General features: G+C 43.9%; 2 protein-coding genes and 1 long non-coding RNA gene across 3 annotated transcripts in view; 2 read left to right on the top strand and 1 right to left on the bottom strand.

Moving 5' to 3' along the window:
• LOC6593518 (trypsin-1) overlaps nucleotides 1-12,769 on the top strand; it is a 33,068-nt gene extending 20,299 nt beyond the window's left edge. The window contains exons 3-4 of the mRNA XM_002019173.2: nucleotides 12,463-12,596; nucleotides 12,670-12,769. The gene's annotated coding sequence lies outside the window, so the exon portion shown is untranslated. The remainder of the gene's footprint in view (nucleotides 1-12,462; nucleotides 12,597-12,669) is intronic.
• Nucleotides 837-1,758, bottom strand: LOC6593521 (mitochondrial 2-oxodicarboxylate carrier). The gene has a single exon (XM_026987295.1). It carries the CDS (start codon nucleotides 1,756-1,758, stop codon nucleotides 841-843), a length of 918 nt encoding a protein of 305 aa, XP_026843096.1. The 3' UTR covers nucleotides 837-840.
• A 6-nt stretch (nucleotides 12,770-12,775) lies between the features above and the next one.
• On the top strand, nucleotides 12,776-13,944 carry LOC113565579. Its single transcript, XR_003408689.1, has 3 exons — nucleotides 12,776-13,680; nucleotides 13,742-13,867; nucleotides 13,928-13,944. It is a non-coding gene; the product is annotated as an uncharacterized LOC113565579 (long non-coding RNA).
• Nucleotides 13,945-16,670: the final 2,726 nt, after the last annotated feature.

Below are 16,670 nucleotides of genomic sequence, written 5' to 3'. Positions count from 1 at the left end.
TTTCTCTCTGTGTTCTCTGCCTGTAATTGTAATTGTTGTTATGGCTGGCTTATAATTGTCGTTGCTTGTTGATGCTGTGTCTCTGATGTTGTAGTAGACCTGTGCTCTGCTCTCCTCGATGTCGTTGTCCTTGTCGTTGTAGAGCTCTAAACAATTAAGTGCAAATTGTAAAACATGTAGAACTGCGGTCTGTGGTCAGGTTTTGTGTGAAGGTAACCGAAAACCCAAACAGAAACTGGAAAGAGCAACCAAACTAGTTGAGGTTTTTTATTTAAGCGACTTTTCCGTGTGGAGTCTGTGGAAACTTCGTTGGATACTTTGTTTCTATTTGTTTTATTGATAAAAGGATGTTGCACAGATTGGAAGTCCTTTAGAAAGTTTTTTCATGCGATATTTGTCTTAATCGATGGCTAATGAAACGTTTTCAATAATTATTTAATTGTTATTGGGGTAAAATATTTAATCGGTGATTTTACAATGAGAAAGTGGCTTTAGTCGATGGTTAATGAAACGATTTCAATGTTTGTGGTAAAAGTTAATTAATCGATAAGTAATCGGTAAGAAAAGAGTCCTTTGAAATGAGTTCCTAATGGGAAATAAATGTTAATCGATGGTTATTTCACTTATGGTGCTGGAAATCAATTAATCGATAAGCTATCGATCAGGAAATACCCTTTTCTCATGCGAAAGATGTCGATCGATGGTCAATAAAACGTTTTAGATAATTATTCATAGCTTATGATGTAAATTGAAAAATCGATAATTATCGATAACCAGTTTTGTTGTGGTTTCCAACGACACACCACACAGATTTATAGAACTAGATATATTACACATATTTCAACCATATTTATACGTCAAATACTCATAGCCATACTCGTAGGCCAGCATTAGAATAGCACCTCCTGGTCCCGCACGCATTATCTTGACACTCAAGCCTTTGTACAACGCTCGAAAGCCCTCCTCTTCGTATATCGTCTTGATCGTGGGCACAGTCCATTTATATTTGATGGATCCCTTGGTAGGCTGTGGACCCTGTATTCGGGATTTGGCCACATCGAAAGTGGTACTGAACAAACAGCTAATGCTGCTCGAAAAGAACCCAATGGCCCCCCTGCGAAAGAACTCCGCGAGGTCATGCTGATAGGCGGGAATTTCATCTTTAAGTCCTTGATAGATACCAAAATATGCGAAATGAAAGATGGCATTGCGGATCATGAGGGCTGTGATTCCTCGGTAGAGTCCTTTGATGCCATATCCATCGCTCTGAACGATTCTCCTGGCCACCGTCAGCGTGTTGAGGGCATCACTGCGATCCGCCTGCTGTGTGATCTTAACCACCTCAAACGGATTCAGGAAAAAGCACTCCAGGGTACCCGCCAATGCCCCAGCCATGGCATGCGTTAGGGCCGTCGGTTGGAGTGCTCCAAATAGGAAAAGCGGCTTGGCCTGCTCGTAAACCACAAACTTGGCGGCTCGCTTCGGGGTCTCCGAGCATATGGGGGGCACAATGCCCTTCCAAAAGGCAGCAACACCCTCGTGACTGTAGATCTTCGAAATGCAGTCAAAGACACCCGTGTAACGGAGCTCTCCGGCGGCTGCTTGCACGCCCTGCAGCTGCAACCGTGTCTTGACGACATCCAATGGATGCAAAAGCAATAGCTCCAGGAGACCCGCCGATCCGCCAGCCACAAATTGGAAGAGGGCTCTTGATTTACCCGGCATTGGCTCCCATTCGGGCTCCACTTGGGGTCCCATTCATTCAAAAAGTATAATCTAAATGCTCCTTAAACTGAAGTAAATCTCAAAGTCGGAGTTTTCGCACTGTTTTTGGGTCACTCGTATCACTCTATATAGTGTAGCTTTCTCTCTGGGTCCTGATGTTAATGAATGTCAAGTGCACCTCTGCATTGCCATCAAAAAGTCAGTTGTGGGTCTGGTGCCAGAAGGGTCTGGATCTCATAACAACAATTATGCTAATGTGGCCCAATCCGGCGACGTCAATCCAACATAATTGCTAACAAATTAGTCATGGTCACACAGCCCTCACCCCCCCCCACACCAGTCCCCTTAGTCCGCCTCAGTCCCACTGTCCCACAGTACATCCATTACCAGCCCCGTCCGCATCCTCCTCTTTTGTGTGGTGGTCGTGTGGGTTGTGTTCAGCTCTCGAGTTTCCATGTTGGAGGCGAAGTTTAACACGCGAGCGAGCACCAGAATGAACAGCAGGAGCAGGAGCAAGAGGCAGCAGCAGCAGGAGGCAGCAGCAGCAGGAGGCAGAAGGCAGGACATTGTCTGTGGCTAGGTGTGTATCCTGGCAATTTGCTTGTCAGGCTGCAGCGCTGAATGTAGACCAGGCTAGGGTCCTTGGGTCCTTGGGTACAACCAACTGTAGAGTCTCCTTTTACATGGCATCGCCCACACTCTATGGTTCGCCTCTGATGAGGCAAATGAGTTTCATTTCCATGTCCTTCAACTGTGCAAGGTCTCACAAGTACCTTTGCAGGTCCTGCGGCTGCTATTGCCCCTCCATTCTTCATCTCAATCTTGTTCTGGCTACCGAGGTGGCTGCACTTTTGATGGAGTACGTTAAATTTATATTAGAATATTAAGTAAATGAGCACTCCACTTAGGCTAGGCGCCAGGTGAAGTGTGCCAGATGGGGTGCCCTCCCCTGCTGAATGATGAAGTGACTATTAAAGAAGCGAAAGCTCAAGAGGTTGTTGGCTGGAGCATAACATCTGGCAATTGCTCTGATCAATTGGGTGGCCACAATGGCAGGGGAGAAGGGGAGTCCTGGGAGGTGCTAAAGACTTGACAGCAGAAGAGTTGAACAGAGAGAAGAGTAAGGAAGGGGGGGAATACAGTGATTGGGTACAGAAGCTGCTAAGAGACTAATTTTGGAGCCTTGGAAAATACCCAAAGAACTAAAAAGATATGAGGATAGAATAGTGATAAATTATCTTAACTTCTAGTAAACTTTCTTCCCTTTTGTTAATTAACTGTTCTGTACATTCCACCCATATTCCACTTCATTGGATAAACTCTTTTTATGATGACCATTCCCTCTATCGAGAAACCCACATATATTTCCTTGTACAGTTTCCACATCAACACTTTTAGCTATTTTCCAACAGCACACTTTATTTTCTCTATTTTCTCCATGGAAATTCCATTGCAAAAAAGGACACCCGCAATATATACTCCATCCTGGCTGTCAGCAGACATCTTCCTTGTCATTTTAAAGCCATTTGATGTATGACAAATCAAATTTGACAAACTGCCAGCAGTTGTTTTGCATCTTTGCAACATTTTTCACAGAGGACCCTGCCACCCTGCCACCGTGCCACCCCATCCACACCATCCCCCAGCCAGACGACACATGTGAAATCAACTCCTGTACTTAATACAGAGCATATAATGGAGCAGAGGGAGAAGGACCTCTTATGGGTGTTCCCTGAATAGGAAAGAAGGAAAAGAACACAACAAAATTTACATACTCATGTTTTGCAATACGCCGTGTGACATGCAAAAATGTTGAAAAAGGAAAAGGGATTCAAATGGGGGGGTATTGGGATTAGGGATCTTTTTTGGGTACAAATACGACGAGGTACATGTGTAAATTTTAATGCTGTTTGATTAAAGACAATGATGTTTGAAATTCGTACCTAAAGGGGGGTGGGATACAAAAAACCCCATTCCGTAGGCCACGTCCCAAACTAAACGAAAATTGCGGCAAAGTTCGCTGCCACACAGACACGGGGGAAATAAAAGGAGTTCTCGCTGCTGCTGGGTTTAATTTTAGGGCTTATTCGAGTATGCATTCCACTTCATGGTACTATATTTTTTGAATAAAAAGTCAGGGGGGCGCCGAGTCGGGGGCAGAGTATGTGGAAATATTCACTACTCTGTCTGACAGTCAAAAAACTGGGAGGCTGGCTGTATGGCACCGGCACCGGCTCCGGCGAAACGTGAGCTCAATCAAGCGCCTCTGAGTGTGGCGATGGTCCGACAAGGGAAATTTACAAGCCACACACACACACACACATACGGCCAAACAAATGGCAAAGGAAACGAATGTCCCCAAAGGGGAATCGAAATGGAAATCGCAATGTAGGAAATGTGGGAAATGTAGGAGGAAAAACTGCAGTCTCCAAGAACTTGACTGCAATTCTCGCATGAAAAATTAAAAGTCGCTCCAGTCGCGTAAGAAATATGCAATTTGCTCGATTTGTGCATGATTTCTCATTGTGTTTGCATAGACCGTGGACTACACTGAGAGAAATTTGCAGGTGAAAAAGGGGAAATTAAGAAAAGACTTGTAAAGTGTTTCTGATGGATTTCGTGGCATATCTTTATCTAGTATTTACAGAAAATTATACTATGGAATTCCCATAAACGAATGGCCCCCTTCAAACGAAAGCTTTTCTCTCAATGTACTCCCCCGGCGGTGGAGTTCCCTAGCAAACATATGATGTGCAGACACGATTGCATACTTATTCCACTCCCCACTCCCCGCAGGAGAGATGCGGCAGCGACAAACCCGTTATCGATACAACACGCGCTGCTGTGCTCTTCCCGAAAAAAGTAGACCCCAAGGACATGGTGTCATTTTGGCAAGTTATTGCATTGCACATGGCCCGAAAAATCCCCAAACCCATTGCCATACTCTACCAATCCTTCCCCAAAGAGAAGGGTGGGAAAAGGGGGTAAGGGTATTCACGTTTTTTGTGTTAGTTCCAATGGCCCTGCGGCATCTTTGACTTTCGCAACGCTTTTTTGATTGTTGTGCGGAGGTTCCTCGTTTGACTTCAAGCATGAATGACTTTGAGTGGAACTTGGACCTGCCACTGTCGCTGCCACTGCACGCTGCTGTCTGATGCGAGTCCCCCCCCTGCTGTTCCCCAAAATTACCTTGTCTTTGTACATTTTATATGACGACGACGACGACGACGAAGTTGTCCAGGAGCAAGTTGTCCCATCCAAGAAGCATCAAGCGGACGACGCATGTTGCAACTTTAGTCCTCCGTTGCCGACATCATGTTAATGCCAAGAGTTTTGGGGCTACCTTAAAATCGAGTTATCTGCATCTGTCTGGCAAGCATCTGGGATCTGGGAACTGGGTACTGGGTACTGGGGGATCTGCTGACGTGATATATGAAGTTTTGTGGAAAGTTGTGACGTGGCAACGTCTCTGGCAAGTAAATTAGTAATCAATATATGGAGGAGATTGGAAGAAGAAGCCAGCACTACTACTACCATCTGAAGGGCTCTCGCTATCCCTGGATGCAACGCTAATCCCATTAGCTGCAACATGAACTCCACTCCGACACGCACTCGACTCGAGTCGACTCCGACACGACGTTGCTTTAATAAGCTGCAGACGCCCCCAAAAAATAAAATCTACCCTCTCCCTCGTACACACACACACACACACACACCACTCGAGTTTAATCAAAAAACTTGCAAGTCTTGTTGATGGAATGCTACCGCAGCCCCCTGCCTGCCCCAGCATCTTGTGGCACACATAAAGCACTTTGTATGCATGTCGCTGTATGCTACTCTATGCCTCATCCACAGCCTCAGCCTCAGCCTCCATCCGTATCTCCTTCTGGTCGTCGTCCCTGTGTGTTATGAATATAAATTTATTTCCCACGTCACAACACAAACACGGCGCACGCTGCCACTGCCACTGCCACACTGCCACTGCCTCAGCCACACAACCACAGAGGGTGGTATGCCAGCGGACTCAGACATTTCACACATCGCGCATAATAATAATAATAAACGATAACGAAATTTACTTCCTAGGAAACCGCGACAGCACACACTCCCTGAAGATTGAAGATGGTTGTCCTGTCCACAAAGCGCATCCTTCCTACTTCCGGGAGAAACTAGAAATATTATGAATAGAGAAGAGCCCCGCACGAGATTGTAAAGTAAAGCACTCCATGGCCATGGATTTTAATTTTGTTAATGCAAAGGTATTTTCGAAGAAAAGCTGCGTTTTACAAGGGATAAACCTCGTATTAAATGCAAAATTATCTCTGAAGAGAGCTATAGCTGCAAGGAGCTATCAATTGGCAGAAGGCCCGCAAAGGCAGGAGGGAAAGCGGCGAATCGAGAGAAATAACGAGGAAATATGGAAAGCCATGATGCAAATCAAGGAGGAAGGAATGAATATGGAATAGGTGGACGATAGACTCCAAGGAACGATGCAAAACATCATATAGAAAAGTAGATCAAGGGAAAAAGCTATAAAATATACAAAAACGAACAAAATGAAGTGAAATCTAAGTGTAATATCCCACAGAACCTGCATGATTCAAGTGAAAAGTAATGATAGAAAACCCTATAGCAAACCCTTTAGCAAACCATCTTAACCACTCAAAAACCTCTTCTTTCGACTTCTTTAAAAATTCCCTTGGCTGTAAAAAAAGAGCCTCTGGAAAACCACATCTGTTTGGCATTTTTGTAATACTCGTAATTCCAGTGATATAAGTTTTCATTACGCGTGTCTCCAAAAAGTTAAAGAAGAAGCCAAAGCCAACGTGTGATGTGTGTGGGTGTGTCTGCCTCTGTGGGTGCCACATTACGATGATGATGACGTTGACAGACCTACGCACCAGACGCTGCCAAAGGACGAGACCGACGACAGAGATATGTTGCTTAAAGATTCGCCTGCTGCTTTTTTTTGGGCTGTGAATACACGAGGCGGAAGCCAGGACGAAATCGCAAGAAACTCATCTAGAAAATTGTCAAAGTGACAGCTGTGCGAAAGTATTGTGACATGTGTTTAAATGAGCTGCATTTTGTGGGGCCCCACACACACACACAAAGACGGAGATCTTTTGGGGCTTAGATACACTCTGGTATCCGGTATCTTGTATCTTGTAAATCCTTAAAGCCACTTGGGACGGAGTCAACTTAATTTCATTTCTACATGAACTTTTTGAATGCCAAATGCAAACATTTGTAGACTCTGACAGACGTTTAGCAAACAAACACAGCAGCTCCATCGAACAGATGGGGATACACTGCCAGTGTGTCCCACTGTGTCCCAGTGTCCAGTGTATCCTGTGGAGCCTGCATAATTTAAACGTTCCCCCAGCACAAAGTTAACTATTTTTGTGGCGTGCCAATGGATTTAGTTCTCTCCTTCTCCTTCTCGTCCCCCGCCCCCCATTCATCGCCAATTTAAACAAGTTGGCAGGAGGCCTCTTTTGGTCCTGCCGCCTCCTGCTTTCCCTCTGTGTTGTGCTTTTGTTGCAAACTATCCGCCGCCGCCGCCGCCGCCGCCGCCGCCGCCGCCGCAGCCAACTAAATTATCTGCATTGTTTGCATTTGTCCTTTGTTGGTGTTGTGCCGTCTCCCTCTCTTTCGTCCTGGTTGCAGTAGGTCCTTGGTCATCCTCTGTCTACTGGAAATTCATTTAGTGTGTGGCGGCATAAATTTCATGGCTAAAATATGTTTCTCGTTTGGCTTTCATCGCTTCGCTCTCGTCCCCTCTCAGCACTTTTTCATGGCTTTTGGCTAACTAGTTTATTGAATTTTTTTTTTCTTTCTGTGTGGATTCTTTTTGGCAAATGCAATCAATTAGGCGGCGCGAGGAAGCTGGAAAATTTGAATATTCTGAATGGAGAACGATGGCAATTGGCGGGCAAATGATTTATATAGAAATGGGCTAACATTTTCTATGATATTCAGCTGATTGTTCAACGGGTTTCATAACTTTTCCATCAGACATTCGTTTCGTTTGATTTAGCCAGACACTAAGAGTGGATTTCCTTTGAAATGATCGCAGTCCATGCATAGATCCGTGGGGAAGTACTTCAACCTCTACCTCTCTATTTCTGGACAATTCAATGAATAATTTTTTGTATTTTTAATCATTTTTTGGGGGAATTTTAGGTCAATATTTTTTTTGTGTGTTTAATTATTTTAGTTATTTATTTTTTGCATTTTTTGGTATTTTCTCATTGTTTAAAATTTTTTTTTACATTTCATATTTTGTATTTTTTAAAACATTCAGTCAATAAATTAATTTTTGATATTTTCGAGTTATTTGAAGTATTATCTGCTATTTTAATTTAATTTTTTGGAATTTTCTGTAAATTAATACATTTCTTGTATTTTTTTTATTTTTAGCATTTCTTGTTAACATTTTGTTGTATTTTTAAAATTTGTTCTGGCCAATAGCGTTATTTTAAGTGATTTTTTGTTCCCTAATTCTGCCTGAAAAAGTTGAATACAAAAAATAATTAAAACTTTAACTATCTTTGTTTTCTTAATTTTTGAACGTCTTAAAAATCTGAATTAAAAATTTAACTATATTTTTTTCTTAATTTTTGAACGTAGGCAAGCGGTAGAAGAGGTCTTTCGAAAGAGATTTCATAAGAAATAATTACAATTTATATGCATCCATCGAAGATTTTAAACTCCATTTTCATTTACATATAATTATCCTTATCAATTATCTTTTGGCCAATCGAACTCTCCTTCTGTCTCTGTCTGTCGCTCTCGTTCGAGTCAAAATATCCCGGCAGGCCGCGGAGAGATAATCACCGCCAAGGAGTCGCACACAACAGATTTCCCATTTGTATTCGCTGCCACGCCTTGCACTTTACCAACCCTTGGCGGGCTCTGGCGCCTCCTCGGGGCGACATTTAAGCGACAGCCGGGCGACACAAACAAGCCGAGAAACTGACAGTTAAATGACAAGGCGGGTGGCAGGAGTGCGCCAGGAGGAGGGGTGGAGGGGTGGAGCTTGATCCAAGCATCAGACACACACAACAGGCTGCAGTAAATGGTGCAACACATCCTGTAGGATGCTACAGTCCTGTCTGGCAGTATTTTCTGGGATAAGAAAGAGCATTTCTTTTTATTGAAGCTGAAAACCGAAGCTGCTGCTGAAGTGCATTGTCTGTCTTCAGTTGCTTGTAAAATTGCATTTGTCGAAATCTAATACGAAAGCTGAAAGGATAAATATCGCGGGTAGCACTACTCCTTTATTGATTTTCCCGTTTCGCCTAATTAGTGGCAGATCTACGTGTGTGTGTGTGTATGTGTGTGTGTTTGCACTGTGGAAAACCCTTTCAGTCACGTCTTTGAAAAACTTTTACCCCACACAACTATTTTAATTGCAATCGAGGTCTCGTTCTATTGATTTGTCTTGAAAGTTTTTCGGGGCTTGTAGCCCCCAAACCGCTTCCCTGACAAATTGTTTGCCGCTGCCTGCTGTGTGCGCTCATTTGCATAATTTCATCCTTGAATGTCTCTCATCGGCTGCTCAGCTTTCTATCCTTCTTTCTTCCTTTTTTTTTTGTGTGTGGGCACAATGCCAGCGCTCTCAGGTATTCACCTTGAACCCTGTCTTCGAGAGAGTGGAGCTTCTGGGGGGCCATTTATCAAACGATAAACCCCTTTGTCCTACCCAAACCTTAACCTTGTTTCGGGCTCTTTCTCTTCTTTCTCTTCCCTTCTTTCTTGAGAGCTTCCTTCAGGCCGCTTATCTAACCGGCTACACACTTGACGTATACGTAATTTCTTGCGGCCAAATGATTAACGATTCGAGTGCCTGGCTTCTGTCTGGTCTATGACTTCGTGACATTGAAATAAGATCAAGCATTTGTCGGTTCAGAGGACAATGCTCTCTTGCGTTGCAGTGCGAGAAAAGTGCAACGAAATTATAGAGAGAAATTTGGGGAAATTATTAGTTTTCGCAGGTTTTAAACTCTCTAATTTTTACGGTGATAATTATCAGATGGCAGGCTTAAAGTTTACGCTGGCAAAAGTTTTTGGCAAGTTTTTGGCTTGGCAACTACTCGAAGCAGAAGCTTAAGAGTGGGGGCTGATTATGGGACTTTGATAAAAAGAAATCTGTGGAAAGATATCTCAGGGTTTTGTATCAAAGATTGCTCGACGGAGGAGTACTGTCTAAGGGCAGTTTCTGAGTTCTATTCGTTCCCTTTAGCATTTGCTGATTGCTGCCTCATAAGTCATTTCAATCACATTCTACCGTGAACCCCAAATGTTAAACATACCCATGCACGTAACTGCAACTTAAACCTACAAAACAGCCACTTTGCCCCGCACTCGAATACACTCGTACACCCGTACACTCATACAGTCGTGTACAAACACTCATATACTCATAGTATATGTATGTTTTGCCATAAGATTTGCACTCAACCGCTAAGTAAGTTGCCCAGAAGCCATGCCATAGTCTATAAGCAGCGATACGTAAAGGAAAGCCCAAGGAGGAACTCTGGCGAAATGTTATACGATTCCCAATCCCCCACATGTGTGTGTGTGTGTGGTAGTAGTAGGTGTTGGCCTGGTTTCTATTTGAGCCATAAGTAGCCTGCAGGCGGCTGTCGGCTGTAATAAGGGAACAGAACCCCCTTAAACAGAAGGCGAGTGGCAATGACTCACAGGAGAAGCAAATAGAAGGAGCTGCAACAGAAGGAGCTGCCACAGATGGAGTCGAATGCCAGGCCATGCTCTGATGCACAAATGTGGCAGAAAGGACTCTCTCTCGCTCTCGCTCTCTCTCTCTCTCTCTCTCTCTCCCTCTGCATTCCTTACGCTGTTGATTTCCATTACAAATTCTACCAATATTTTGCAACATTTTATTGTGTGGTTGTCTTCTTCGGTTGAAATTTAAAAACCCAAAAGAATGAAAAAAGTTCTCCCTCAACAATTTACAAGCCTTTGGGCTATCCACTGCTTAATCCTTTATGCCAGATCCTTTTGGCTAGCCTTGGGCCGTACCGAAAGAAAAAGATGGAAAAAAGGAAGGACTTGTTTTTGGGGGGACGAGGGAGAAAAATTACCAAATACTTTGGCGCATTCCGCAGTCCGTTGTCGGCCGCTGGTGCTGCTGCTGCTGCTGCGGCAGCTACTGGCAACACTCAAAAATGTTTGCTGGCGGCCCAATAAAATCATCAGGAAATCCGCCGTTGCTCCGGCCCCGCCACGCCACAAAGACACGCAGGACAGCCCCCAGACAGAACGGGACGCTGGGTCCTGCTGCTGCTGCTGCCGCTGTCTTTCCAATTCCTGCTCCTTCTCTTCTCTGGCGAAAACAAAAAATGCCTTTTGCTTTGGTTTTCCTCTCTGTGTATCCATATTTTTTTTCGTTTTTTTTTTTTTGTTTCTTTGCTGCACTTGAAATATTTTCCGAGGCTTTAAAAAAACGTGGCGTTGCAGGCAAAAGAAATATGAAAAACTTTACAGACAACGTGGCCTCCTCTGGCACCTTTTTTGTGGCTTTTATTTTCCCGCAATCAAAATGAAATTATTTGCATTACAGAAATGTTTTGTGCATTGAATTTGCCGAGGAATTTCCCCTACAATGCCGATCATTTCAAGTGTCCTGTCTGCGGTGCCTAATTGGTGGGGATTGTCTCTGCCTTTCAGCATTTCAGGGTTCATCCTTCAGCCAATTAAATTCCGCCACATAGTACCCGGGATTCTTTGGGGTGCAATCAAGTTGAATCCTTTTTTTCACTAAACACAGCCATAAAAAGCATTGCCACAGGATTTTCGCTCCCCCCCCCCCCCGCCCCACACTAGTTGAGTGTTAATGCAAAGGATTTGGTTTTGGTATGGTCTGTGTGTGGGGTCCTTGCCACGAGTACGTGTGGCATTTGCAACGCTCATAAAATCACAAAGTCACGTAGCAGAAAGGAGGGAGAGAGTCGGCCCCTGTCCATCACATCCTCCGACTCCACTGCTTTTGTTTCGTCCGTTTTGTAGATGTCCTGCCGTTGGCTAGGCCAATCTAAACGTGCGCCCCCGGATCCTTGTCCCTTTATTATGACAAGCTGCGGTTTTCCTGACTGCCTGACTGCCTGCTAGCCTTCTGATTCTTGGATGGGGGACTGACTCCTTTCCCTATCGCCCTTGCCTGGTAATAAGTCAGCCTTGTATGCATGTGTGTGCTTCCCCCATTTAATAGTTTTGTGTTGTGCTGTGGGACATACATACATACATATGTATGTATGTATTTATGGGGATTTTCGGGCTTGGGTATCAGGGAAGGGGTCAAATTTTGTGGCTAGTTATTGTGATTAATGTTTTGGGCCCATTTAGCCCTGACAATTGTTGCTCTTTGGCCAAGTTTCTGTGTGGGCCAGGGGGATTTTGTTGTTGTTTGTGAGTAAACTAAGTATATGAGATTTAATGTTGGCAAAGATTTGAATGTGAAATGATGGGCTATTGAGTGAAAATACGGGAATGTAAGGAGAGAGTTCTATTGGTAAATATATATTTCTTTATATAGATGGAAATATGAACAGATGTATACATTTACATATATATTAATCGATAATTCAATTTAATTGGCAATAAAATATTTCTTGATAATCATGAAAATCTCGCCAACTTTACATACGACGCATGAGAATCGCATCACTTTGCATTAACGAACCTTTTCCATGCTCATCCTCTCATTCACAGCCTCCCCACCCATGTACGCCCCTCTCGCTCTACGCTTATGGACCCTCGGTAGGCTATGACAACAACTACGATACACAGCCCGAAGCAGCAACAGCAAAAACCGCACGGTGCTTTAAAAGCAATGATGTCATCAGGTACGGCCCATGAGATCAGCATAGGCAGCATGCATAACAAACATAGAAAATGCGTCACCTTGATTGAATATAGCTTTTCTGTTCTCTCTCACACATTGCAATCGCAAAGCCGCTCTCAGCAATGCCCATGAAGTCATATTGCACACACACTAAAGTGGGAAGAGAGGATTACAGATAAGACAGCGCTCTCGCGCTTTCTAGAACTTGAAAGCTCAAGCTTTCTGTTGAATCGATGATCTCATCTCAGCGCTATTTGCAGAAAACTTTGTCAAAAATCCCAGCACGAGGATAAAAACGCGGAAGCATCTAGAAAATGTTTTAAAGTGAAATTTGATCAATTGTGTAGTGGAAAGCCGAAAAAGTGTGTGGGGGAGAGCCAAAGGAAAAGCTAAATGTGAAAAAATGATCGCAGCATGTGTGAAAACTATCAAGTGCAGTGTTTTCTTTACAGTGAAAAAATGGAAAAAACCGGCCTGCGAAAATTGTTTCCGCTGGAAACGCAAAAGGAATAACGGAACCAAGTCACGCTGCTGTTGTGCAGGATGGTCATCAGACGGCAAGGGGCGCAAGGAGGCAGGAATTGGAAGGCGATAAAAGCAAAAAGTGCGGGAGTGAAAATACCGCAAGAAATATATAAAGAGCGAAAGCAAAGTGTATTTTTTTGGCTGTGAGAGTGAAAGTACATACATATGTACATAATTGCAAGCGCATGTGAATAAAAACAATAACCGCAAGAACTATATAAAGGAGCGGCGTAAGAAATTGAGCGCAATGCGTAAAAGTGAGTGAAATGCTGCGATCAAGTGTGTCAGTGAGTGCAAGTGTGGGAGGGAGAGCAAGGCAATGTGGAGTGAAATGAGGCGATATGGGCAACAAGTGAGTGTTAGTGCGCGAGTGAAATGTACACCAGCAACAACAACTTCAGGCACAGGAAGGAGAACCGTAACTTCACTGAGAGGATCTAAGAGCGGAGCAGCGTAGCTCTCTTTAACTTTGCAACTGGAAGAGAAGAGCGAAAGAGAAGAATATCAGCAGTTTCATCCTGGCTGGTTGATTTTGCTTTCGAGCATTAGTAAAATGCAAGGTAATTCTACACTAGACTCTCCGTTATATGATAAATAAGACATTTCTATAATTATTTCAAGGGCCAAGGAGCGAGGGAGAATGGCTCTCTTTGATTACGTCATTGAAAGAGACGACCGAAAGAGAAGAATATTAGCAGTTTCATCCTGGCTGTTTGTTTATGCATTTGAGCATTAGTAAAATGCAAGGTAATTCTACACTAGACTCTCCGTTATATGATAAATAAGACATTTCTATAATTATTTCAGGGACCACGTAGCGGAGGAACATTGCTCTCTTTGATTACGTCACTCAAAGAGAAGCTAAATCAAAGAATGATTTCGTCACTGGAAGAGAAGACCGAAAGAGAAGAATATCAGCAATTTCATCTGGCTGGCTGGTTGTTTTTACTTTTGAGAATTACTGAAATGAAATGAAAGGTAGGTTCACTAGACTCCCCATAAAACATTTCTTGCGTATTCATATTTTTGCCTCCCCATCCTCCGCCATTCCCGCTTGTCAAACACTTTATGGCCACTCAAATCTCACGCCCTCATGATTATCGCACTCATATATCTTTCATGACTTTACACAAAAACACATTTTTTTTGGTGTGCTACATTTTGTGGCCATTGTCTTTGGGGTTTATTTTTTTGGTTGGTTCTCTCGCTTCTCCGTTTTGGGGTCCTGGCCATTGTATAATTTATGCAAATTTAAATTTCGCACTTGACGGCACTCGCGGCACTTTGCCTTTTGCTGCCTTTTGAACAGAGTTTTTTTCTCCGTTCGTTCGTTCGTTCGTTGCTCATTTTATGATGAGAGGCGATGGATATGGATGCCCTTTTGTCATTCTCTACAATGTTTTATTTACAATGTGATCCGCGGCTCCCATTGTCCTCATAAAATGGTGGCATATGTGTGAAGGAGGGATAAAAACTTGCGGCAATTATGATGCCTGGTCAGGGGTTAGGCTATCGCATTAAAATTTCATGAAATTCCATGCCACTTACACTTTAATGAAGGACTCCCCACTGAAGGACGGGGGAAGGAATCCAGGGTGGTCTGTGACAATCCCAGCATTATAATGTCCGATGGATATCTCCGTGGGAGGAGAGCCAACCTTCACAGAGCTAATCCTCAGGCTCTCCCTTTTTCCCTGGGATTTTCCACTGCATCAAGATGTCTTTTCCTTGCGGCCAATTAAGCGTTTATCGATTCCGGCGGCTGCTGACTTCTTTTCTCGCTTGTCTCAAATTACAAGGATTTATGGCCCAAATCCCTGATTTTTTTCGCTTTCTTCTCCCTTTGCTGTTATCCGGAGAGGAGACTTCAATTAAGCGCTTGAGCGAAGGAGGGAATCCCATCTCTCTCGCTCTCGCTCCCTCCCTCTTCCGCTGCCGCTCTTTGTGCGTCTGCTGACTGTGAAATTTGTTGTCGCTTAAGCCTCTCATATTCATAACTGGCTTAAGAGCACCGCAAATCCCATCTAAGAGAGAGCGAAGCCATCCGCTTAAAGCGAAAAACTAAAACTTGTGTATGATTTAATAATTTATTCCCGGCCAGGGCCGTGGCAGTCACTTGTTCACTGCAGTTCACTGGGTTTTCCTCCGCTCAGAGGAGCAAAATCTACGCGGCCATGAAGGTAGACAAGGAACGTGGGTAAACAGAAGGACGTTGCAAAATCATTGCAAGGATATACTTACCACAACACAACTACAACTACAACTACAACGACGATGACGTTGGCGATGGCTGCATTGTGGTAATGGCATTGGCAACCTTTTTCCCGGCGCATCCTCCAAAGTATCTTTGTTTTTCGCAGCGGCTTTTGTTTTGCCGTCTCTTTGCCGTTGCTTTCTGTTCTCCTATCATCAGATAGATGATGGCCATGGTAACCATCCATTTTCCATAAATTTTTAAAGCGGCAACATTGAAAAACTGTGAACATTTGTGTTTGTGGGTGGGTGAAAGAGGGAGGATCTGCTGGCTGCTGGGGCAACCTTTACTTTACTTTGATTTGAACATGAAATGCACTTTCAGGGCAGTCAAGTGAGAGTTGCCATTCGGTGGCAGCCACTCCCCCGAGGGGACCGTGGAGGATGGGGCAAACAACCTTTGGCTGCATCCTAGATTCAAGTGGGGCTATCGATGTGTGTACTTAAAGTGGCTTACTACTGATGTGATTGGGATAATGTTAAAGATTTCGAATGGATAAATATTTAATGTTGTTCAAATTGTGCTCTAAAATGTCCGCTTGAAGGTTTCTAAGGGATCTATAGGATCTAGTGGATATTTTCCCTTCCTAGAGAGAAATTCTCTTTGAGTGTTTGCCTCAAAAAGATCTTTCAGATAAATCTACCATTCATCAAGCACTCGCCCCCAGGCTCCACTTCGATTAAGCCCCACCCTCCCCCCCCGCCAGCATGTAGGCTCGCACTTTGAAAAAGATTTAGTATCTTTTGTGTGCTGTGCTCTCTCCTCTCCTGCCATAATCTTTCGTCGTGTCATTAGGCTATGCAGTTTTTTTTTGTGCGAGCCGTATCTCTGTTTCTATCTGTCTGCGGGAGTTCGTATCTTTCTTTATTTTTTTTTGGGGTGCAATGCACTCCAACGGAAGGAAGAGGGGAAGGAAATCTCTCTCGCACTTTCCGTGACGCTGCAATTTGCAACACTTTGAAGTCCAGTCGAAATTTTGGACGTTCTGCTGGATGGATGCTGGTTTTTCTTTCTAATTTTTTTTCCTGCACTGCCCTGTGTGGCCGCCCGGTGGCCCTCTGGTGCTTTGCTGCTCGTTCGCTTTCCTTTTGCAACTATTTCAACAAAGCGCAGTGCAGTTACTTTTATGTTTTGTACGTGCCTCAGAGGAAACAAGCATCGGAGAGGGGTGCAGCGGAGTGGGGTGGAGAAAATGGGCAGCACACAAGAGGCACAGGAGAAAGAAAATCGCCATCTATGATGATGTAGCACGTGTCAACATCAGTTGGAATGGGAATGAATGACGCACACACACAC

The sequence above is a fragment of the Drosophila persimilis genome, unplaced genomic scaffold (assembly GCF_003286085.1).
Source record: "Drosophila persimilis strain 14011-0111.01,24,50 unplaced genomic scaffold, DperRS2 tig00000124-arrow-pilon, whole genome shotgun sequence".
Taxonomy (NCBI): Eukaryota; Metazoa; Arthropoda; class Insecta; order Diptera; family Drosophilidae; genus Drosophila; species Drosophila persimilis.
The sequence above is the reverse complement of the archived record's forward strand: the minus strand, read 5'-3'. Positions and strand labels throughout refer to the sequence as shown.